Genomic DNA, 16228 nt, shown 5'->3' with positions numbered 1-16228 from the left:
GGACCACTAGGAAATCCATGATTGTAACCAAACGGGGATCTGGAAAATGTGCAGAAGTGGTAACGGATACGAACTGTTTTACAAGTGCTACAAATAATTACCTAGAAAATAACAAGATATCCAGGAAGGTTGTCCTCCCCTCCTTTCTTTGTTTAAAACAAAGAGGGAACTGATCCTCTAAAGATAAAAACTGATGCACAAAATATATTTTCGGCTTTCTCGACTTTGATAGTATTTCTTGAAATTTCATAAATATCAGGAACTGCACACTTCAACATTACTTAGAACAGAGGGAGAGGAAGAAGTGTACATACTTTAAACTTTTCTTGAAGCTTAGGGACAGACTGTTTCGGCATACGTCCATCAATTTAGTGTTAAGAGTTCCTCCCCATCCAGATCCAGCCTAAAAATCTTTATCAAGAAATGGATAATTAAGTATTGTGCATGCTTAAAATGCAAAGTAAAAATCAAAACTGGAAAGAATAGCCATTCAGGATCAAACCAAGATCGATCTTAATCAAGTACAATTCTGGAAATAGAACTCTACACATCTTAAAGCTGCCAAGGTTGAGACATCTTGTTTCTCCTTGCCAATTGTTTTTCACAATCAGATTGACATGATGCATTCCTTTTTCCCTTCCATAGTCCCCTCTACAATTGGCATCTGGGGGTAAAACTTCTTTCAATAGTAAGAGTACTTGATAGCACAGCTTTCCTCGATTCTCCCTTGAAACAGCATTATGCCTCACGATAAAGAACTCCATAAGCAATTCCAAGCTGCCTGAAGTATTTTTTGTCTCCCTTGTAACTTTTCCAGCTAATTGGAAGAACCTGTTCCTATTATATTGAGGGGTAGCCTCTTTACCTGATTTTATACACCTTGAACATATCTTCCTTCAGTTTCTTTTGTTTTGAACTAATCCCAAAGCTATTAACTTTTCCTGATAGTTACTCAGTTCTTTATCCTTGATCAGTTTGGTTGCCATCTTCTGCATTTTTCCAAAATTCAAGCCTTTCTGCTTCAGAGGACACATAACAGGCTAACCACAACATGGCTACTGTACTTTCTTTCATTGGTTATTTGTGTGGGTATGTTTCTCAGTAGACAGATGCTTGCATCCAAGGCTTTTATTATGCAATTTGTCTCATTGCACAATATAGCTCAATGCCCCCCAAAGATTTCATTTAGAGATCTCTGGGAGGAAAGAGAGGAATATACAATATCCTTTAACCAACAAGAGCTGTCCATCTGAATGAATCCTTCCACTACCCTATATGAAAAAGTGGGAAACAGAGCCTTCCCATTCAGGCCGTCACCAGAAAATAAAGCTGAAAGCAGGAAGCGGACATGGGCACACACATTCCTAGTCTGTGGATGTTCCTGGAAATCCAGTTGCTTTCTAGATTTCTGAGCGCTGAATGCAAAGCACTCCTGAAACAATTCAGATGTGCAGTATAAATCAAACTATTAAACATCTTGATCAGACTAGCTTATCTGCTACATATATCAGCATCTTCACCTCAAAGTACTTCTATAACTGTGAAAGTTGGGTGTCCATATGAATTTGTTTAATAAATTAAATAACATACAAATATTTAGACAGTGTATGTATGTTCTGGAGAGAAATCTGATGTCTTCTACCCACTAAATGTCCCTCCATACAAAACAACATCTGAACATAGAAAAGGAACAAAGTGCATAAAGCTGCACATTTCTATTACCCTGGAAATCATTACTGTGTTGTTATTTTAAATAATTGACCCATCAGTTTTGCAGTTCCCCCCACCTCTATATCATTTTCCTTAATTTGTTCATATGTACACACTGTTCTGGTTTTTCCACTTTTACATTACCAACCCTTTTTTGAAAGCACTTTCTACTTAAAATAAAGGATGCAAATTTGGTTAGGCAATTATTTTAGAATGGGTTATTGATCACACTGGTATTTTATCTCAACAGTCCAAAATATTAACAAGTCTTTCCCCCCACACTTATTCTTTTTTCTTCATGTTGGCATGAGCCCAGTCAATAATTTCCAAATAACCGTAATTCCTATATCTACCAATTTCGGAAAAAAGGTTTGACTATTAAAATAGTTTAAAATTGAACATCCTGAGTTGTTCCAAATAAGACAGTCATGATTCTTGATTGAACCAAGAACAAATGGACAGCACATGTGGGCACAAAATTTGTTCCTTGCATAGATAATTAAACCTTGCTTAGCCAGCTCATGAGTATGTATGCAGCAACTTACTGGAACTGGTATTCAGCACTACTGAAAATAGAACTGTACCTGTTGAACATATAAAACAGTACATAAGGCTGTTTCTTTCATTTTATTTCAACTCCAAGCATATACAAAATTCCACATGCCCTCTTTTTATTTTTTAAGATTGTAAACCAGGTGTTGTTTTGCTACTTTCATACATGTTTGAGGAATGATGATGATCTCATCTCAGGTGATCAGAATGATTCCTCCCCACGGGTCATGCCTACAGATCCCTCAGGCTAATAAGTGTTTTCCCCAGGAGTGGTTTCGAGCTGTATAGTAGGCAGAACGTGGAATGAGTCAGTTGTATAGTTCTCTACAACATTTGTGTGTCTGGCTTTTTTTCCCTGAAAGGCTTGCACAAGTACTTTGTTAAATTTCTGAAAATCTTTTGGACAAAGTGGTCCCTTCTCACCCACTTTGCATTGCAAATAGATTTTGGGAATGTGTTCCAATGGTCATTTCAGATGGAGCCAAAAGGGTCTGGGAACCATCCAAAATGATTCATTCTGGAGTGGGGATAATCATTCAGATTTTGCTGTGCTCACATACCTGTTTTGTGTATGAGATTAGAAACCACACATTGTAGGCTAGCACTCTTTTCCTCAGTGGTGGGGCAATCTTAATGGCAGAGGACCTATCTGACATACAAAAGGTCCTAGAACGAATTCCTGGTATCTTTAATTCAAAAGAGAAAATGATAAGAATGACCACACAATATTAGCTAGTGTGATTTTCTATTAGTTTCCAGAAATAAATCAAGGAATATAAAAAGCATCCAGCTAAGCCTTCAACCAGGCATGTTGTACCAAGTAGTAAAACAATCGAAGTTATTCCTCAAAATAAAAACGTGAAATTGTTCCAGCCCATTAAAGGGACTTCATAATATCACCACCAGCCTTGCACTCAAGCCTATAGCTCCTGAAACTAATAAATATACAGTCCTCATTTGAAAACTAATGGCCAGGATTATATTGTTAAAAATATATAGAAGAGCTGTGGTGGCGCAGTGGTTAGAATGGAGTATTGCAGGCAGGCTCTGCCCACAACCAGCAGTTCAATCCTGAATGGCTCAAGGTTGGCCCAGCCTTTCATCCTTCCAAGTTCGGTAAAATGAGGACCCAGATTATTGGGAGCCATATGCTGGCTGTGTAAATTGCTTAGAGAGGGCTGTAAAGCACTATGAAGTGGTATATAAGTCTTACTGCTATTGCTAAAAGGAAGGCTAGTAGCTTTGAGTGGTGCTGTCTTTAGATTGGGAATACAATAGAGATTATGGAAAGTTTGGGAAATTTACCTAAACATGGAGAATATATGAGAGCTAAAAATGGTGCATAAATATTTTAAATGGTATGGAAACATCTACTATTGGATCTACTGGAGACCTGAATCATTTTTTTTATCTCTGTAACTTTTTTTCTAAATCCTGTAATAGCAAGTGTTTTTTAAAAAAAAACTACAAGAGGAATGTTTGTAAGGTCAAACTACAATTCCATTCAAGTTCCTAGTAGCAATAAAAATACATAAGTATTGGGGTTGTCAGGCATGCAATGGTTTTTATCTAATCAAATCACTTCGTATTAAATTTTGTACGACATACTTTTTAAAAACAAGAAACTTTAATTCTTTTTTTTCCAGAAAGGAAAGGAAAGCACTATTGTGCGAGTCTGAATCTGAAACAAGGCATTCACTGAAATTAGGACAAAGGGATTAACACATGAAAAAGTTTAGCCCCATAAAACTTTAACGCTATTCTACAAAATTCAGACCCTCCCCAATTCTGACAAAATTCTGTTAATAAAGAAGAAAGGGAGAAGGCTCAAACTGGAGGTGACATAAGACAAATAAGACAATTACTATTCAAGCTTATGGCAGAATCCAAGAGTGTTCCAAAAAGTTTTTTTAATGGAAACTGCAGATAAATATTAAGGTGTCTTTAACAATTTCATATATGTCATTAAAAAAAAACCTTCTCCCTTTCCTCATGAAAATTAATACTGGTTAAAATCATTATCAAACCATTTTTATCATGTATCTAACTTAAAAAAAACAATTTTAATATAAAGAGGTAGATTGAAAAGAAAAAAACAATTCACCATTATTCGACATTTTTATTCAGTATATTTCCCCCCCCTTAGGTTTTTTTCCTTTTTCATTTTTAGCGCCAGACATGTCAAGGAGTGATTGCAGTCAACATTTCATTAAAACATTTTACTCTTTGCAAGAGATTCTTCCCCCCCCACTTTGACCACTGATCCGTTTAATGTGCTTTTCATTTTTCTTCTTCTTCTTCTCTAGATACCACTGCCGCCACCATAGGGCTGGAGAAAGGGATTGTAAAAGGGAGAAGGAGTCCAGGAGACATAAGAGGAATGCTACAAGCCACAGCAAGAACAAGCTGGTATTTAATTAAAAAAGGGGGGAGGGGGCACAAATAATACAGTAATGAGGTTACACAATGAAATCCCACAGCATTACTTGAAGGCTTTGCTCTGTGGCTGACGTCATCACAATGAAAGGCATAAAAAATTGGAGGAACCCAATGTTGACAACGATCCAATCTCTAGTCCATTTGGTGAGATGGTGCAAGTAGTCATTTTATGTTAAAAAGTGCCCTACCCCCCACCTAAATGGCTAGTGGAGAACTGCCCAGCAAAGACAGAAAAAGAGAGAGAGGGAGGGAGAGACAGAGAAAGACAGAGAGAGACAAAGAGAGGGAGGGAGGGAGAGAGAGAGAGACCATCCATGTAGCTATCTAGAAAAAATGGGTTGTCACTATGGCACATTGTTTAAACACTGGGGAAGGTGCACCGCAACGAACTTCTCTCTCTCTGGCTCCATTTCTTCCCCTATATTGTTTACAAATGCTAAGTTCACCTATCTGAGCTAGACAGGAAGTGAACTCTTCTGATCAGACCACTACCCTAAATCCCTTTATCTTGAAATATATACAAGTTGTTTGTAGTGGCTACAGCAATTATGTTTTCCTTGGGGTGCCAGGCTGTGTGGAGGATCTTCTTGTTGAAGTCTAAACTATCAACGCTTATCTCGTCCTTCTTCCGTTTGCCGCTCGCACAGACTTTACGGGGTTTCAAAACCGTACGAGGCTTATTGTTTTCCCGAGAGGCTTCTAATGTAACATCCCGCTTGGTGTTTCTATCGAACATTCGGAAGAAGTTGTTGTAGGAGCCAGTCATGACGACGCTGTAGACAAAGAGGAGAAAAAGAGATGTTGTGTTTCTGATCCTCGAAACCTTCCGATCATTTGGCTTTTAACCTGGTGGTACTTGATTTGACAGATGGTGGATGTGAGGAAGCTACTAGAAATGTTACACTAATGGGACTTCTTTAATTTATCCAGTCTGTTTGATTTAAAACATTTGTAATACATTATTAATTATGACGTACATGGAGTATTTTAGATATTTTTGTTGCAAATATAAAATCTCTTTTGGGGGAAAAAAAACAGGCCCAGAGTTGTCACTTTATATATTGAAATTCTTCAGAACTGGAATCCGAGATTTAAGAGATTTTGACTACTGACAATTTCATCAAGCAGTTTTTAATCAGGAAAATGGGGGCATAATGATTACATTTTTCCCCTTCAGTTCCCAATTTCTTTAGACTGAGGTTCTTGCAGGCAGCTAACTAAAAAGCAAATGGATAGTAAAATATAATTTTAAAAATCTGCCAACTGATTTTTATTCTGTGTTAACTGTATCTTTTATATAATTTTGACTTTTTTTCTGTAAGCTGCAAATTTCGATAGTGAGATCGGCAATGCTTAAATATATATTTTATATATATATACTGGGTGTGTATGTGTAATTAATAAATAAATAAATTTAGACACTGCTGATCTAACTAAGGCAGAAATATTAGCAATTTGTATATTAAGTTCTGTTACGGTTTGTTTTTAAAGTTATACACTGCTTTATCAAGGTTAGTCTAAGCAGTATAAAGAACATCAATTACAACCAATGCAGTAATTCTTTATTGTAGGAAGAAAATTGATGTATATTAGGAGAGTGTAAACTGTATTTGCAGGAAGATCCCCAGTTCATAAGACCAGGCAGCATCAATTGCTTCATACAGCATGTAATACTAGACTAAATGAACCAATGATCTGACCTTGGGTTAAGGTTATATAATTGCATTCCATTCTGCCTGGATAACCTAAGATTGGGATTGGTTAATACAATTTCATCTGGAATTCACAAAGCATCAGAGGCTCCAAGCCAAACTTCGAGCAGCTCTCCCTGCTCTTTCCATATGTTAGTAGGTAAATAAAGATTAAATAAACATAGCAAAAAGAAAGAAAAAAACCCAGTCCGTCACCAACAAACAATAGATTATTGCATAGCTTTAAACATAAAACATAAACCAACCCATTAGATGCTTCACTGGCTACCAAAATAATAACAAAAATAATTCAGCTAATTCTTTTATTTGGCTATCCTCTTTTCTTTTCTAGAAATCATTTCCAAACACAGTGCAAGCATGCAACCAAACTTCCGAGACATTCAGTTGAAAAAAAGTTTTAACTGTCAATTAGTACAAAAATGTTAAAAGAAGAAGAAAAAGTTGAAACTTGCCTATCCGACCCATTCCAGCAGCACTCAAATTTGTCAAAAATGCAGTCATTTTCATAGAGCGAACAAAGTTTACTTCTGAGGTATTCATGTACCTGGAAATAAAAAACAGACTAGTTTTAAGAAGAAATAATATAACAGATTAACAGTTATTAACTGTTTTGAGTTGCCTTTCTCAGGAAGAGGCTATCACTTAAGATTGCAAATAATTGTGTGAATATGAAAGTTTACATCATCTAATAATAAAATAGCTTTAATTTCTAAATTGCTATTCTTATTCAAGCAAAATGTATCATGCTTCATAAAAGTTTTTCATTAAATTGGATAGCAGCCTCATAACTTCATACCACACCTTCAGTTATTCAGACTCTATTAGATCATTTTAGGAGATCTCTGAACCTGTCTGACCATTTTTAAGGAACTTTTTAAGGAGTTCAAAGAAAGAAAAAAAATCTGATAATCTCAACTGCATACCCTAGATCTAAAATCATGACCAAAAGTATAAATTCATACAGACATACAGTGTATGAAATTACATTTCATTCTTCCAGCATAGATACTTCAGGATGTGTTTTTCTACAAATTTCAGGATTCAGGATGATAAACAATGCAAAAATTAAAATTGTTTAAAAGAAACATAAATGTAAGAATTAACATTGCTAGTTGAACAAATGCATTCTCAAATAGTTTTATCAGTTCACGTAAAAAAATCATCCATAAATCATATCTGAAGCTAGGATCACCCACCTTTGCAAGAATAGGGCCCATTACAGTATTATATGCTGGTCTTGTATTTAGGTCTTTTCCCGTGTAAGATTGTTAAAAACAATCTTACACGGGAAAAGACCCAAATACCAACAAGACCAGCATACTTACACCCGTGAAAATCTATGAAAACATATGTATGTATGTGTGTGTATGTGCGTGTATGTATGTATAAACACACACACACACACAGGTGAAACTCGAAAAATTAGAATATCATGCAGAAGTTCATTTATTTCAGTAATGCAACTTAAAAGGTGAAACTAATATATGAGATAGACTCATTACATGCAAAGCAAGGTAGTTCAAGTTGTGATTTGTCATAATTGTGATGATTGTGGCTTACAGGTCATGAAAACCCCAAATCCACAATCTCAGAAAATTAGAATATTGTGAAAAGGTGCAATATTCTAGGCTCAAAGTGTCCCACTCTAATCAGCTAATTAAGCCATAACACTTGCAAAAGGTTTCTGAGCCTTTAAATGGTCTCTGTCTGGTTCAGTAGGAATCACAATCATAGGAAAGGCTGCTGACCTGACAGTTGTGCAGAAAACCATCACTGACACCCTCCATAAGGAGGGAAAGCCTCAAAAGGTAATTGCAAAAGAAGTTGGATGTTCCCAAAGTGCTGTATCAAAGCACATTAATAGAAAGTTATGTGGAAGGGAAAAGTGTGGAAGAAAAAGGTGCACAAGCAGCAAGGATGACCGCAGCCTTGAGAGATTATCAGGAAAAGGCCATTCAAAAGTGTTGGGGACTTTCACAAGGACTGAGGTTGGAGTCAGTGCATCAAGAGCCACCAGACGGATCCTGGACATGGGCATCAAATGTCATATTCCTTTTGTCAAGCCGCTCCTGAAGAACAAACAACATCAGAAGCGTCTTACCTGGGCTAAAGAAAAATAGACCTGGTCTGTTGCTCAGTGGTCCAAAGTCATCTTTTCTGATGAGAGCAACTTTTGCATCTCATTTGGAAACCAAGGACCCAGAGTATGGAGGAAGAATGGAGAGGCACACACTGCAAGATGCTTGAAGTCCAGTGTGAAGTTTCCACAGTCTGTGTTGATTTGGGGAGCCATGTCATCTGCTGGTGTTGGTCCACTGTGCTTCATTAAGTCCAGGGTCAACACAGCCGTCTACCAGGATATTTTGGAGCACTTCATGCTTCCTTCTGCAGACGAGCTTTATGGGGATGCTGACTTCATTTTCCAGCAGGACTTAGCACCTGCCCACACTGCCAAAAGCACCAAAACCTGGTTCAATGACCGTGGGATTACTGTGCTTGATTGGCCAGCAAACTCGCCTAACCTGAACCCCATAGAGAATCTATGGGGCATTGCCAAGAGAAAGATGAGAGAATGAGACCGAACAATGCAGAAGAGCTGAAGGCTGCTATTGAAGCATCCTGGTCTTCCATAACACCTCAGCAGTGCCACAGGCTGATAGCTTCCATGCCACGCCACATTGAGACAGTAATTGCTGCAAAAGGGGCCCAAACCAAGTACTGAGTACATATGCATGCTTAGACTTTTCAGAGGTCCGATATTGTTCTATATACAATCCTTGTTTTCATTATTGCATGTAATATTCTAAGTTTCTGAGATTGTGGATTTGGGGTTTTCATGAGCTGTAAGCCATAATCATCACAATTATGACAAATCACGGCTTGACCTATCTTGCTTTGTATGTAATGAGTCTATCTCATATATTAGTTTCACCTTTAAAGTTGCATTACTGAAATAAATGAATTTTACACGATATTCTAATTTTTCGAGTTTCACCTGTTTCACACACACACATACCTTAAAAACCTACAACTTCATCAGAACCTTTGAGAGAAGTTCCACAGGAGATTCTGAATTATTTATTTCTTGTTTAAATCAATAAACAAAAAAATACTTTGTGGAGATAAGGGTGTGCTCTATAGCATCTATATTCACTATTCTACCAAATCTTGACTTAATTTTTTATTAATTGCAAGTTGATTCCCCCAAACTGTCGGTTCTGTCGTACCATACCTGGTACGTTTCCACAGGTCGGTTCTCCATATTTAAATCCCAAATTTTCACAGACAGATAATCTCTAGTCATCATATATCGACCACTATGGCTAAATTTGACATCGGAGATGGAGGAGATGATTTCTGAAAAAAAGGACCGGCTGCTTGGATCTTCTGGCTCCTCAAACACTGCAAGTGAAATATAAGAACATTCATCTCCCAAACTCAGCTTAATGACATGAATATTTCCCTTTTTATGCACATTAACACAGAAAACCTAAAACATTAATCCTTGGAAGCCAAATCCTTCTGAGATGAAAAATTACCCACCAGAGGTCCAAATAAACAACGATTCTGGGGTCAGAAGTAATTTGAGCTCAATTTTCCTTATTCCCATTCCCATTTCCATTCCCAAAGACTGATAGAAGCAGACCTTGATATATTATAGATTTATAAATTATTATCCATAGCCAGGTAACTCATAATTTTTGACTTTCTGCAGTCCAGAAATCCAGTGAAGCAATTAGGTTTTCTAATTATCAGCAGCAAAAGTATTCCAAAAGACATTCCAAAAGAGACTGAAGCCCAACCAATGGATAAATCATCTTTTAGATCAGCGGTCACCAAATGGTGATCTGTGGACCACTGGTGGCCCGTGAGAAAATTTTGGCGGTCCGCAGAAAAATTATTTGCACTAAATTTTTATATTGCACTAAATCAGGGGTCCTCAAACTATGGCTCCTGGGTGGGATATGAATGCTTGTGTTGCTGCACAGAGTTTCCCCCTTTGGGGTCTTTTTGTATGGGTTGGAGGGGTCCAGAAATTCTGTCTTGGGGTCTGCTTCAGCCTCCTGGTATGGAGCTTTGGGCGAAGGGTGGAGGGAAGTGCCGCTGGTGGTGAAGAGCCCAAGGACCTTGTTCCAGTATGACAGCATCATAGTCTGGAACTGGCTGACCATCTCAGCCTGCTGAGCCTCCAGGCGCCAGTACCTGGCCTTGCACTCCTACAGGTCTTCCCTCTGCTTGGAAAGCCTATGCTCCTAGTCCTCAGTGAGGTGCTTCTGCTGAGCCTCCTTCTAGGTCAGATCCAATAAGAACTGAGCTATTTTGCCAACTCGTTCTCATGGTGGCTGCTTAGTTCCAACAACTGCTTCCTGTTGGGGCCCTAAGGAGCCCTGGTGGGTAGGCAAGGAGTGGCTGGGAAGGGAGAGTACAGGCTGGCAAGGCGCCCCTTAATGTGAGTGACATTGAGTTGGCCACACCCACCCAGCGGGTCATTAGGCAGATCATATTAGTGGTCCGCGAGTTTCAAATTATGAATTTAGTGGTCCCTGAGATCTGAAAGGTTGGTGACCCCTATTTTTGATAGAAATATATAAGCACACTGCTGATGTGATGTGTTTTCCTGTGTATGTTCTGCCAACAAGAAGGAGCAGAAGCTTGGTTTAAGATGGGCATACAGGCTTGTGGGAGTGGATAGTAATGTAGCATCATCTCCTAAAAGATACTAATGGAATCCAAAAATTGTGCTTGTAGCAAACAGAGAGGCACACACTTAAAAATGAGTACCTCCTACATAACATTTAAGAAGGTGCCAAAACCCTGCAAATCTTTATAGTGATTTTGTGAGATCCTCAAGACAAGAGTTTGCCCCGTTGCACAGCTGGTATTTCTGCCTAAAACAGTTGCTAAATCCTGGAATATGCACCTGCACCTCACCCCCACCCCCAAATAGATCCACATTGACATTTTCTATTTTTTATCTTCATATCCACCCCAAAGCTTATGGATTAACCATTTTCCTCCTTCTGTTGTCCGATTGTGTGCTTCCTGTATCTGGAGAGTTAGAGTAATTTTAAAATTCACTTCCATCCTTCTTAGTTATCATCATTTGTTTGCTATCCTGATGTGGAAGTACTTGAGTCAAAGATATTTTATACTGCTTTGTTTTCATTTTACAATTGGGGATACGAAGTTAAATGGACTTTCCAGTGTGTTACTTCACACCAATTTGCTCTGGCGGTAAAACTCAATTCGAAGAGAAAAAGCTACTCACATTTCGAATGCCTGTCACAGAGAGCCGACGCACGCATGTCACACAGGCGAATAGTTCCCTTGCTACTGCTGTACACAAAAGTATTGCAGCTGTTTGGGTGGAATTCGGCTGCTGTTATTACCTCCGTCAGCTCTTCCATGTTGGCAGGCTTAATATCTACGATATCTAGAAATTGTTGGCATTAAGGAATCTTGCATTTTAACACATAAAAGGAGTCCCTGCAAATTTTACTCTGCTAGTTGTTGCTGACTCTATGGCAAAGTGCTCGTCTCAGTTTCAAGACACTTCCTTCTGTTACCTTCCCATTAAATTGGTAGTGTTTATCTACTTGCATTTGCATGCTTTCAAACGGCTAGGTTGGTGGGAGCTGGGGAGAGGACGGGAGTTCACCCCATTGTGTGGCACTTGGGCCTTGAACCCGGGCTGCTGGCTTTCCAGCCAAAAAGACCAGCATCTTAACTGCTGAGCCATCATGCCACCCTATTCTAACCCATACTGGGGACAAAACAAATTGCTAGAAAGCATCACTCTTTGGGGCAAGAGATTGGGTAAAACTAGTTATTAGACTACATAGACTGTTGGAACTGGGTTCTTTGAGGGTGTAAAACTCAATTCCATCAATTTTACCTTTTGGGAAAAGGACTATCTCACCCATTTTTACATAGAGGAAGAAAGGTAAAAGGTAAGACTTCAGTGCATATATTCACACAGCCATATTTTCTTGGCTGCAGTTTTATAGCGATTTTCCAATGTTCTCTTCATCATCCTTATAGTTTATGCCGATACCTTTCCCTATCTTGTCTGCAGCCTAAGGATCTTCTAGTGGTTTCCCATCCAAGGACTATTCAGGCCTGACCTGCCCAGCTTTTACAGTATCAGCCAAAGTTGACTAGGTGCTACCATGCACTGTAAACCAGAGAGTAATTACGGAATTGTAATTAATTATTCTTTACATGCAAACAATATAGATTTATGCTACTTTATTGCACCTAGCGGGGATCTGGATTCTAAAACTCTGTTTACGCAGTACACATATAAGAAACATGGGTTATGTTATAAAATAATTGAAGCATAGCTAAAGGGATAACTTCTACCATCACCTAGGGCAGTGATGGCTAACCTTTTGTTGCTGGCTGCCAAAAATGCAAGGGCATGCACGCAATAGCACACATGCGTGCTGGCATCCATAATGTGAAGTGTGTCTCTACATGCGCATGCACGCACAATACCCACACATGCTCCCCTTCCACGCACTGCACTAGGCTCCAAGCTAAGCTTGGTATTTCCTCCAGGGGGCCAGGGGAAGCCGTTTTCACTCTCCCCGGGCTTCCGGAAAGCCTCCGGAGGCTGGGGAGGGCAAAAAACGGGCACAACAGGCGAACCGGAAGTTCAGACATAATCCATTTCTAGCTTCTGTGGGGCTCTGGGGGGGCCGGGGGAGGCTGTTTTCACCCTCCCCCAGGCTCCGGGGGCTTGCCTGAAGCCTGGGGAGGGCAAAAACAGCCTCCTTGGCCCTCCTAAACACTGAAAATCAGCTGATTGGCACACGCATGCGTGCTGGGGCTGATGGCTCACATGCCAGCAGATATGGCTCTGCGTGCCACCCGTGGAATAGATTCGCCGTTATGGACCTATAGGGTCCCCATGACTGTTGAAAAATTGCTCTCAACTTGACATTTTGGAAAAGCTGTTAAAGATATCAGAAGTGAATTTATAAATTGCATTTAATTAAAACTGTTTTCATTCATTGGACTTTCAGAGTTACCTTGTAGGGGAGATGGGTGGCATAAATAAAATAAATTCATTGTATCTATGTTGAAATCAATAAAACTGAAGTGTCCAATTTCCAGAATATATTTGTAGTCTCCTCAGATTTTCCAAGATTGAATGAATGAATGAATTTCAAGATGCATGGAACCTATCACTTGTGATGATAAAGACTGAGGAGTAGGAAAATGTATACTCAAGTCCTGCACATTCTGATCTTCAGCCGAGTTGAACACACACACACACACACACACACACACACACACACACACACACACACAGAATAAAAAGATACTAAAACTTCTGTCTGTGATTTCTAGATGCCACAAATTAATCCTCAAGTCATCCGCAGACAAGTATGTTTCATAATCACTATTAATGGAGATAGAATTGATGTGATACGTGTGAGCATTGGCAAATATTCTTCGAGGGCTGGCTTCCACCATGAGATCCATGGGTCTAAATACTGGCACCTGTAAACCAAAGGATTGGGAAAAAATGTGAGCAATTATAGAAAAATCTGTCGGGGAAGAGCAGGCAAAACTGGGGGCGAAGTTAAACATGTCATCAGTTTAGAATCATTATATTGACAAAAGCAATCAAAGCCCAGCCCCCTCCCTCCCTTTGAATTCTGTTAACCCTTAGCTGGGGCCGATTCAGATTGAATTTTAGTTGACAAGATTCTTGTGGATATGCTTGACTATTAAATCCTTCTGAATTGCAACTTAATGCACACTCCTTATCCTTTGTACCTGATATCAGTTCAGTATCAACAAATTAAAAGGGGGGAAATCAGGATCTCCCTATATGGAAACATCAGAATGGGTTGGGGCATAAAAACCAGGCAAAAGCAGGGAATACAACCCATCCATACTATGATGCCCAGCCCTGTGTTACTCACCCGTAAAGTAGTGACTGTTGTGGGGTCTCTATACCGGCCATCTTCTTCTTTTAAGTTGTAGCCTTCCGGCCGTTTATCTCTTTCACTGATTTTCCATAGTTTTATTGTTTTGTCTGAAACACATTAAGGTAACGTGGGCTGTTGAGAAGCTCCAGCTTTTTGCCAGCAGAACTGATCACAGAATATATAATACGATTCATGCCTTATAAGAACCATGGTGGATATTTGGTGTGGTTAGAAATAACTACCGATAACAGGGTTGCTTTTTTGGAACTTATCACCCCAGTGGCAGTTCAGAGCCTTTTCTGTGACTGTTAATTCCAGACATACATGCAGATGTTGGATAATTTGCACTTCTAACTTGCCTTGGCAGTGCCATTTCAAGAGATGCCTCCAGGTCTCCAAATGAAATGAAACAAAAGCCCCAAGTTCTCAGGTGGGATTTCAGCAATATTAGAAATGGCTTCTGCACATTAGAAAATTCTCAGTTTCAACATGGCCCCTGGGATTTGAAAAGGATTGCCAGGACAAAAGGCATCAACCATTCAAGAGCTTTGCAAAATGCAAGAGATCAAAACCCCTGATTTTTGGTGCTTGGAACATAAATGTCAACTCTGTGGAGGCAGAGCAAACCAGGAGGTTATTTATGTTACAGGTAGTTCTCAAATTGTGACCATTTGCTTAGCAACTATTCAAAGTTGCACTGAAAAAAAAAAGGAACTAGTCGTCCCGGGAGTATCACAACATCCCTATGGTGGTGTGATCAAAATTTGCATGCTTAGTAAGTGGCATGTATTTGCAAGAGTTGCAGCATCCCAAAGTCATATGAGATGTCTTCTGACAAATGCAAGCCAATGGGGAAGCTGGATTTGCTTAACAACTATGTGGTTAACAATTGCAGTAATTCACTCAACAGCTATGGGGAAAAAAAGTTTGTAATATTAGGTATGATTCCCTTAACAACCTTAAGAACAGTAATTCCGGCCCCAATTTTGGTTGTTAGTCAAGAACTACCCAAACTCTAATCCTATGCCCATGATGGCACTTGTGCCGGAAGTGGCAAGCAGAGCCATCTCTCTGGGCACGTCAGCCGTTGCTCGAGGGCTGGTTTCTGGCATGCGCATATGCCCTGGCCAGTTGGTCTTCGTCCACACATGCGAGCCAGAAACCACCAGACCAGGTGACTGGCACCCATGTGTGCATCAGGGAATTGCTCTTCTGGTTTCCAGTGCTCCCACATGTGCATGCCGGGGAGCTGCTTTTCAGGTCTCCGATGCGCCCGCACTCCTGTTTCGGCACTCAGTGCCAAAAAGGTTTGCCAACACTGCCCTATGTTAAGAAAATATACAGTAGCTATTATGTTTTTGTAATATTCTATACCCAAACAAATAAACTGGATTTCGGATCATTTTTGGAATCACCAAGTACTTAATCCTATTTTAATTTAACTGAATAAATTGTGCCAACTCAACCATGCTCTAGGCTCATTGGGGCACCTTCCCTTAATCTTGGAGCCTTCTAGATGAAATGGACTTCAACTCCCATGATCTCCAGCTAGGGAATCTGGAAATCAAAATCCATCCCATCAGGAAAGTACTAGGTGAAAGGCATCTAATAGTTAGTTAAAGGGGATTATAAAGTTTATGCTGAAAGCTTTACAGAAGAGCTTGAGCTGATACCTAAACAAGTGTACTCTTGTTTGCACACATTACTTAAAGCATCCTGCAGAAGCACGACAAGAAAAGCTGATTTCTGTCCATATAGCAAAACCCTTTTTGAATGTTCAAAGAAAGTTCATAGAAGAGGAACTTAAGAAGGGGTGACTTGGATGTGTTGTGAGGAATAAACCAAGAACCAAAGGACAATAGTCACAGGGAT

At 39.4% G+C, this 16228-nt stretch overlaps 1 protein-coding gene across 2 annotated transcripts in view; it reads right to left on the bottom strand.

Moving 5' to 3' along the window:
• Positions 1-4366: 4366 nt before the first annotated feature.
• PPP2R2A (protein phosphatase 2 regulatory subunit Balpha) overlaps positions 4367-16228 on the bottom strand; it is a 78458-nt gene continuing 66596 nt past the window's right edge. For both annotated transcript variants that reach the window (XM_032229969.1, XM_032229970.1), the window contains 6 exons: positions 14351-14463; positions 13745-13922; positions 11683-11847; positions 9646-9815; positions 6866-6957; positions 4367-5474 (listed from right to left, as the gene is read on the bottom strand). In XM_032229969.1, coding sequence (XP_032085860.1) covers positions 5195-5474; positions 6866-6957; positions 9646-9815; positions 11683-11847; positions 13745-13922; positions 14351-14463 — 998 coding nt within the window. In that variant the 3' untranslated portion in view covers positions 4367-5194. The remainder of the gene's footprint in view (positions 5475-6865; positions 6958-9645; positions 9816-11682; positions 11848-13744; positions 13923-14350; positions 14464-16228) is intronic.

Source organism: Thamnophis elegans, chromosome 13 (assembly GCF_009769535.1).
Source record: "Thamnophis elegans isolate rThaEle1 chromosome 13, rThaEle1.pri, whole genome shotgun sequence".
NCBI classification, from domain to species: Eukaryota; Metazoa; Chordata; class Lepidosauria; order Squamata; family Colubridae; genus Thamnophis; species Thamnophis elegans.
The sequence above is the reverse complement of the archived record's forward strand: the minus strand, read 5'-3'. Positions and strand labels throughout refer to the sequence as shown.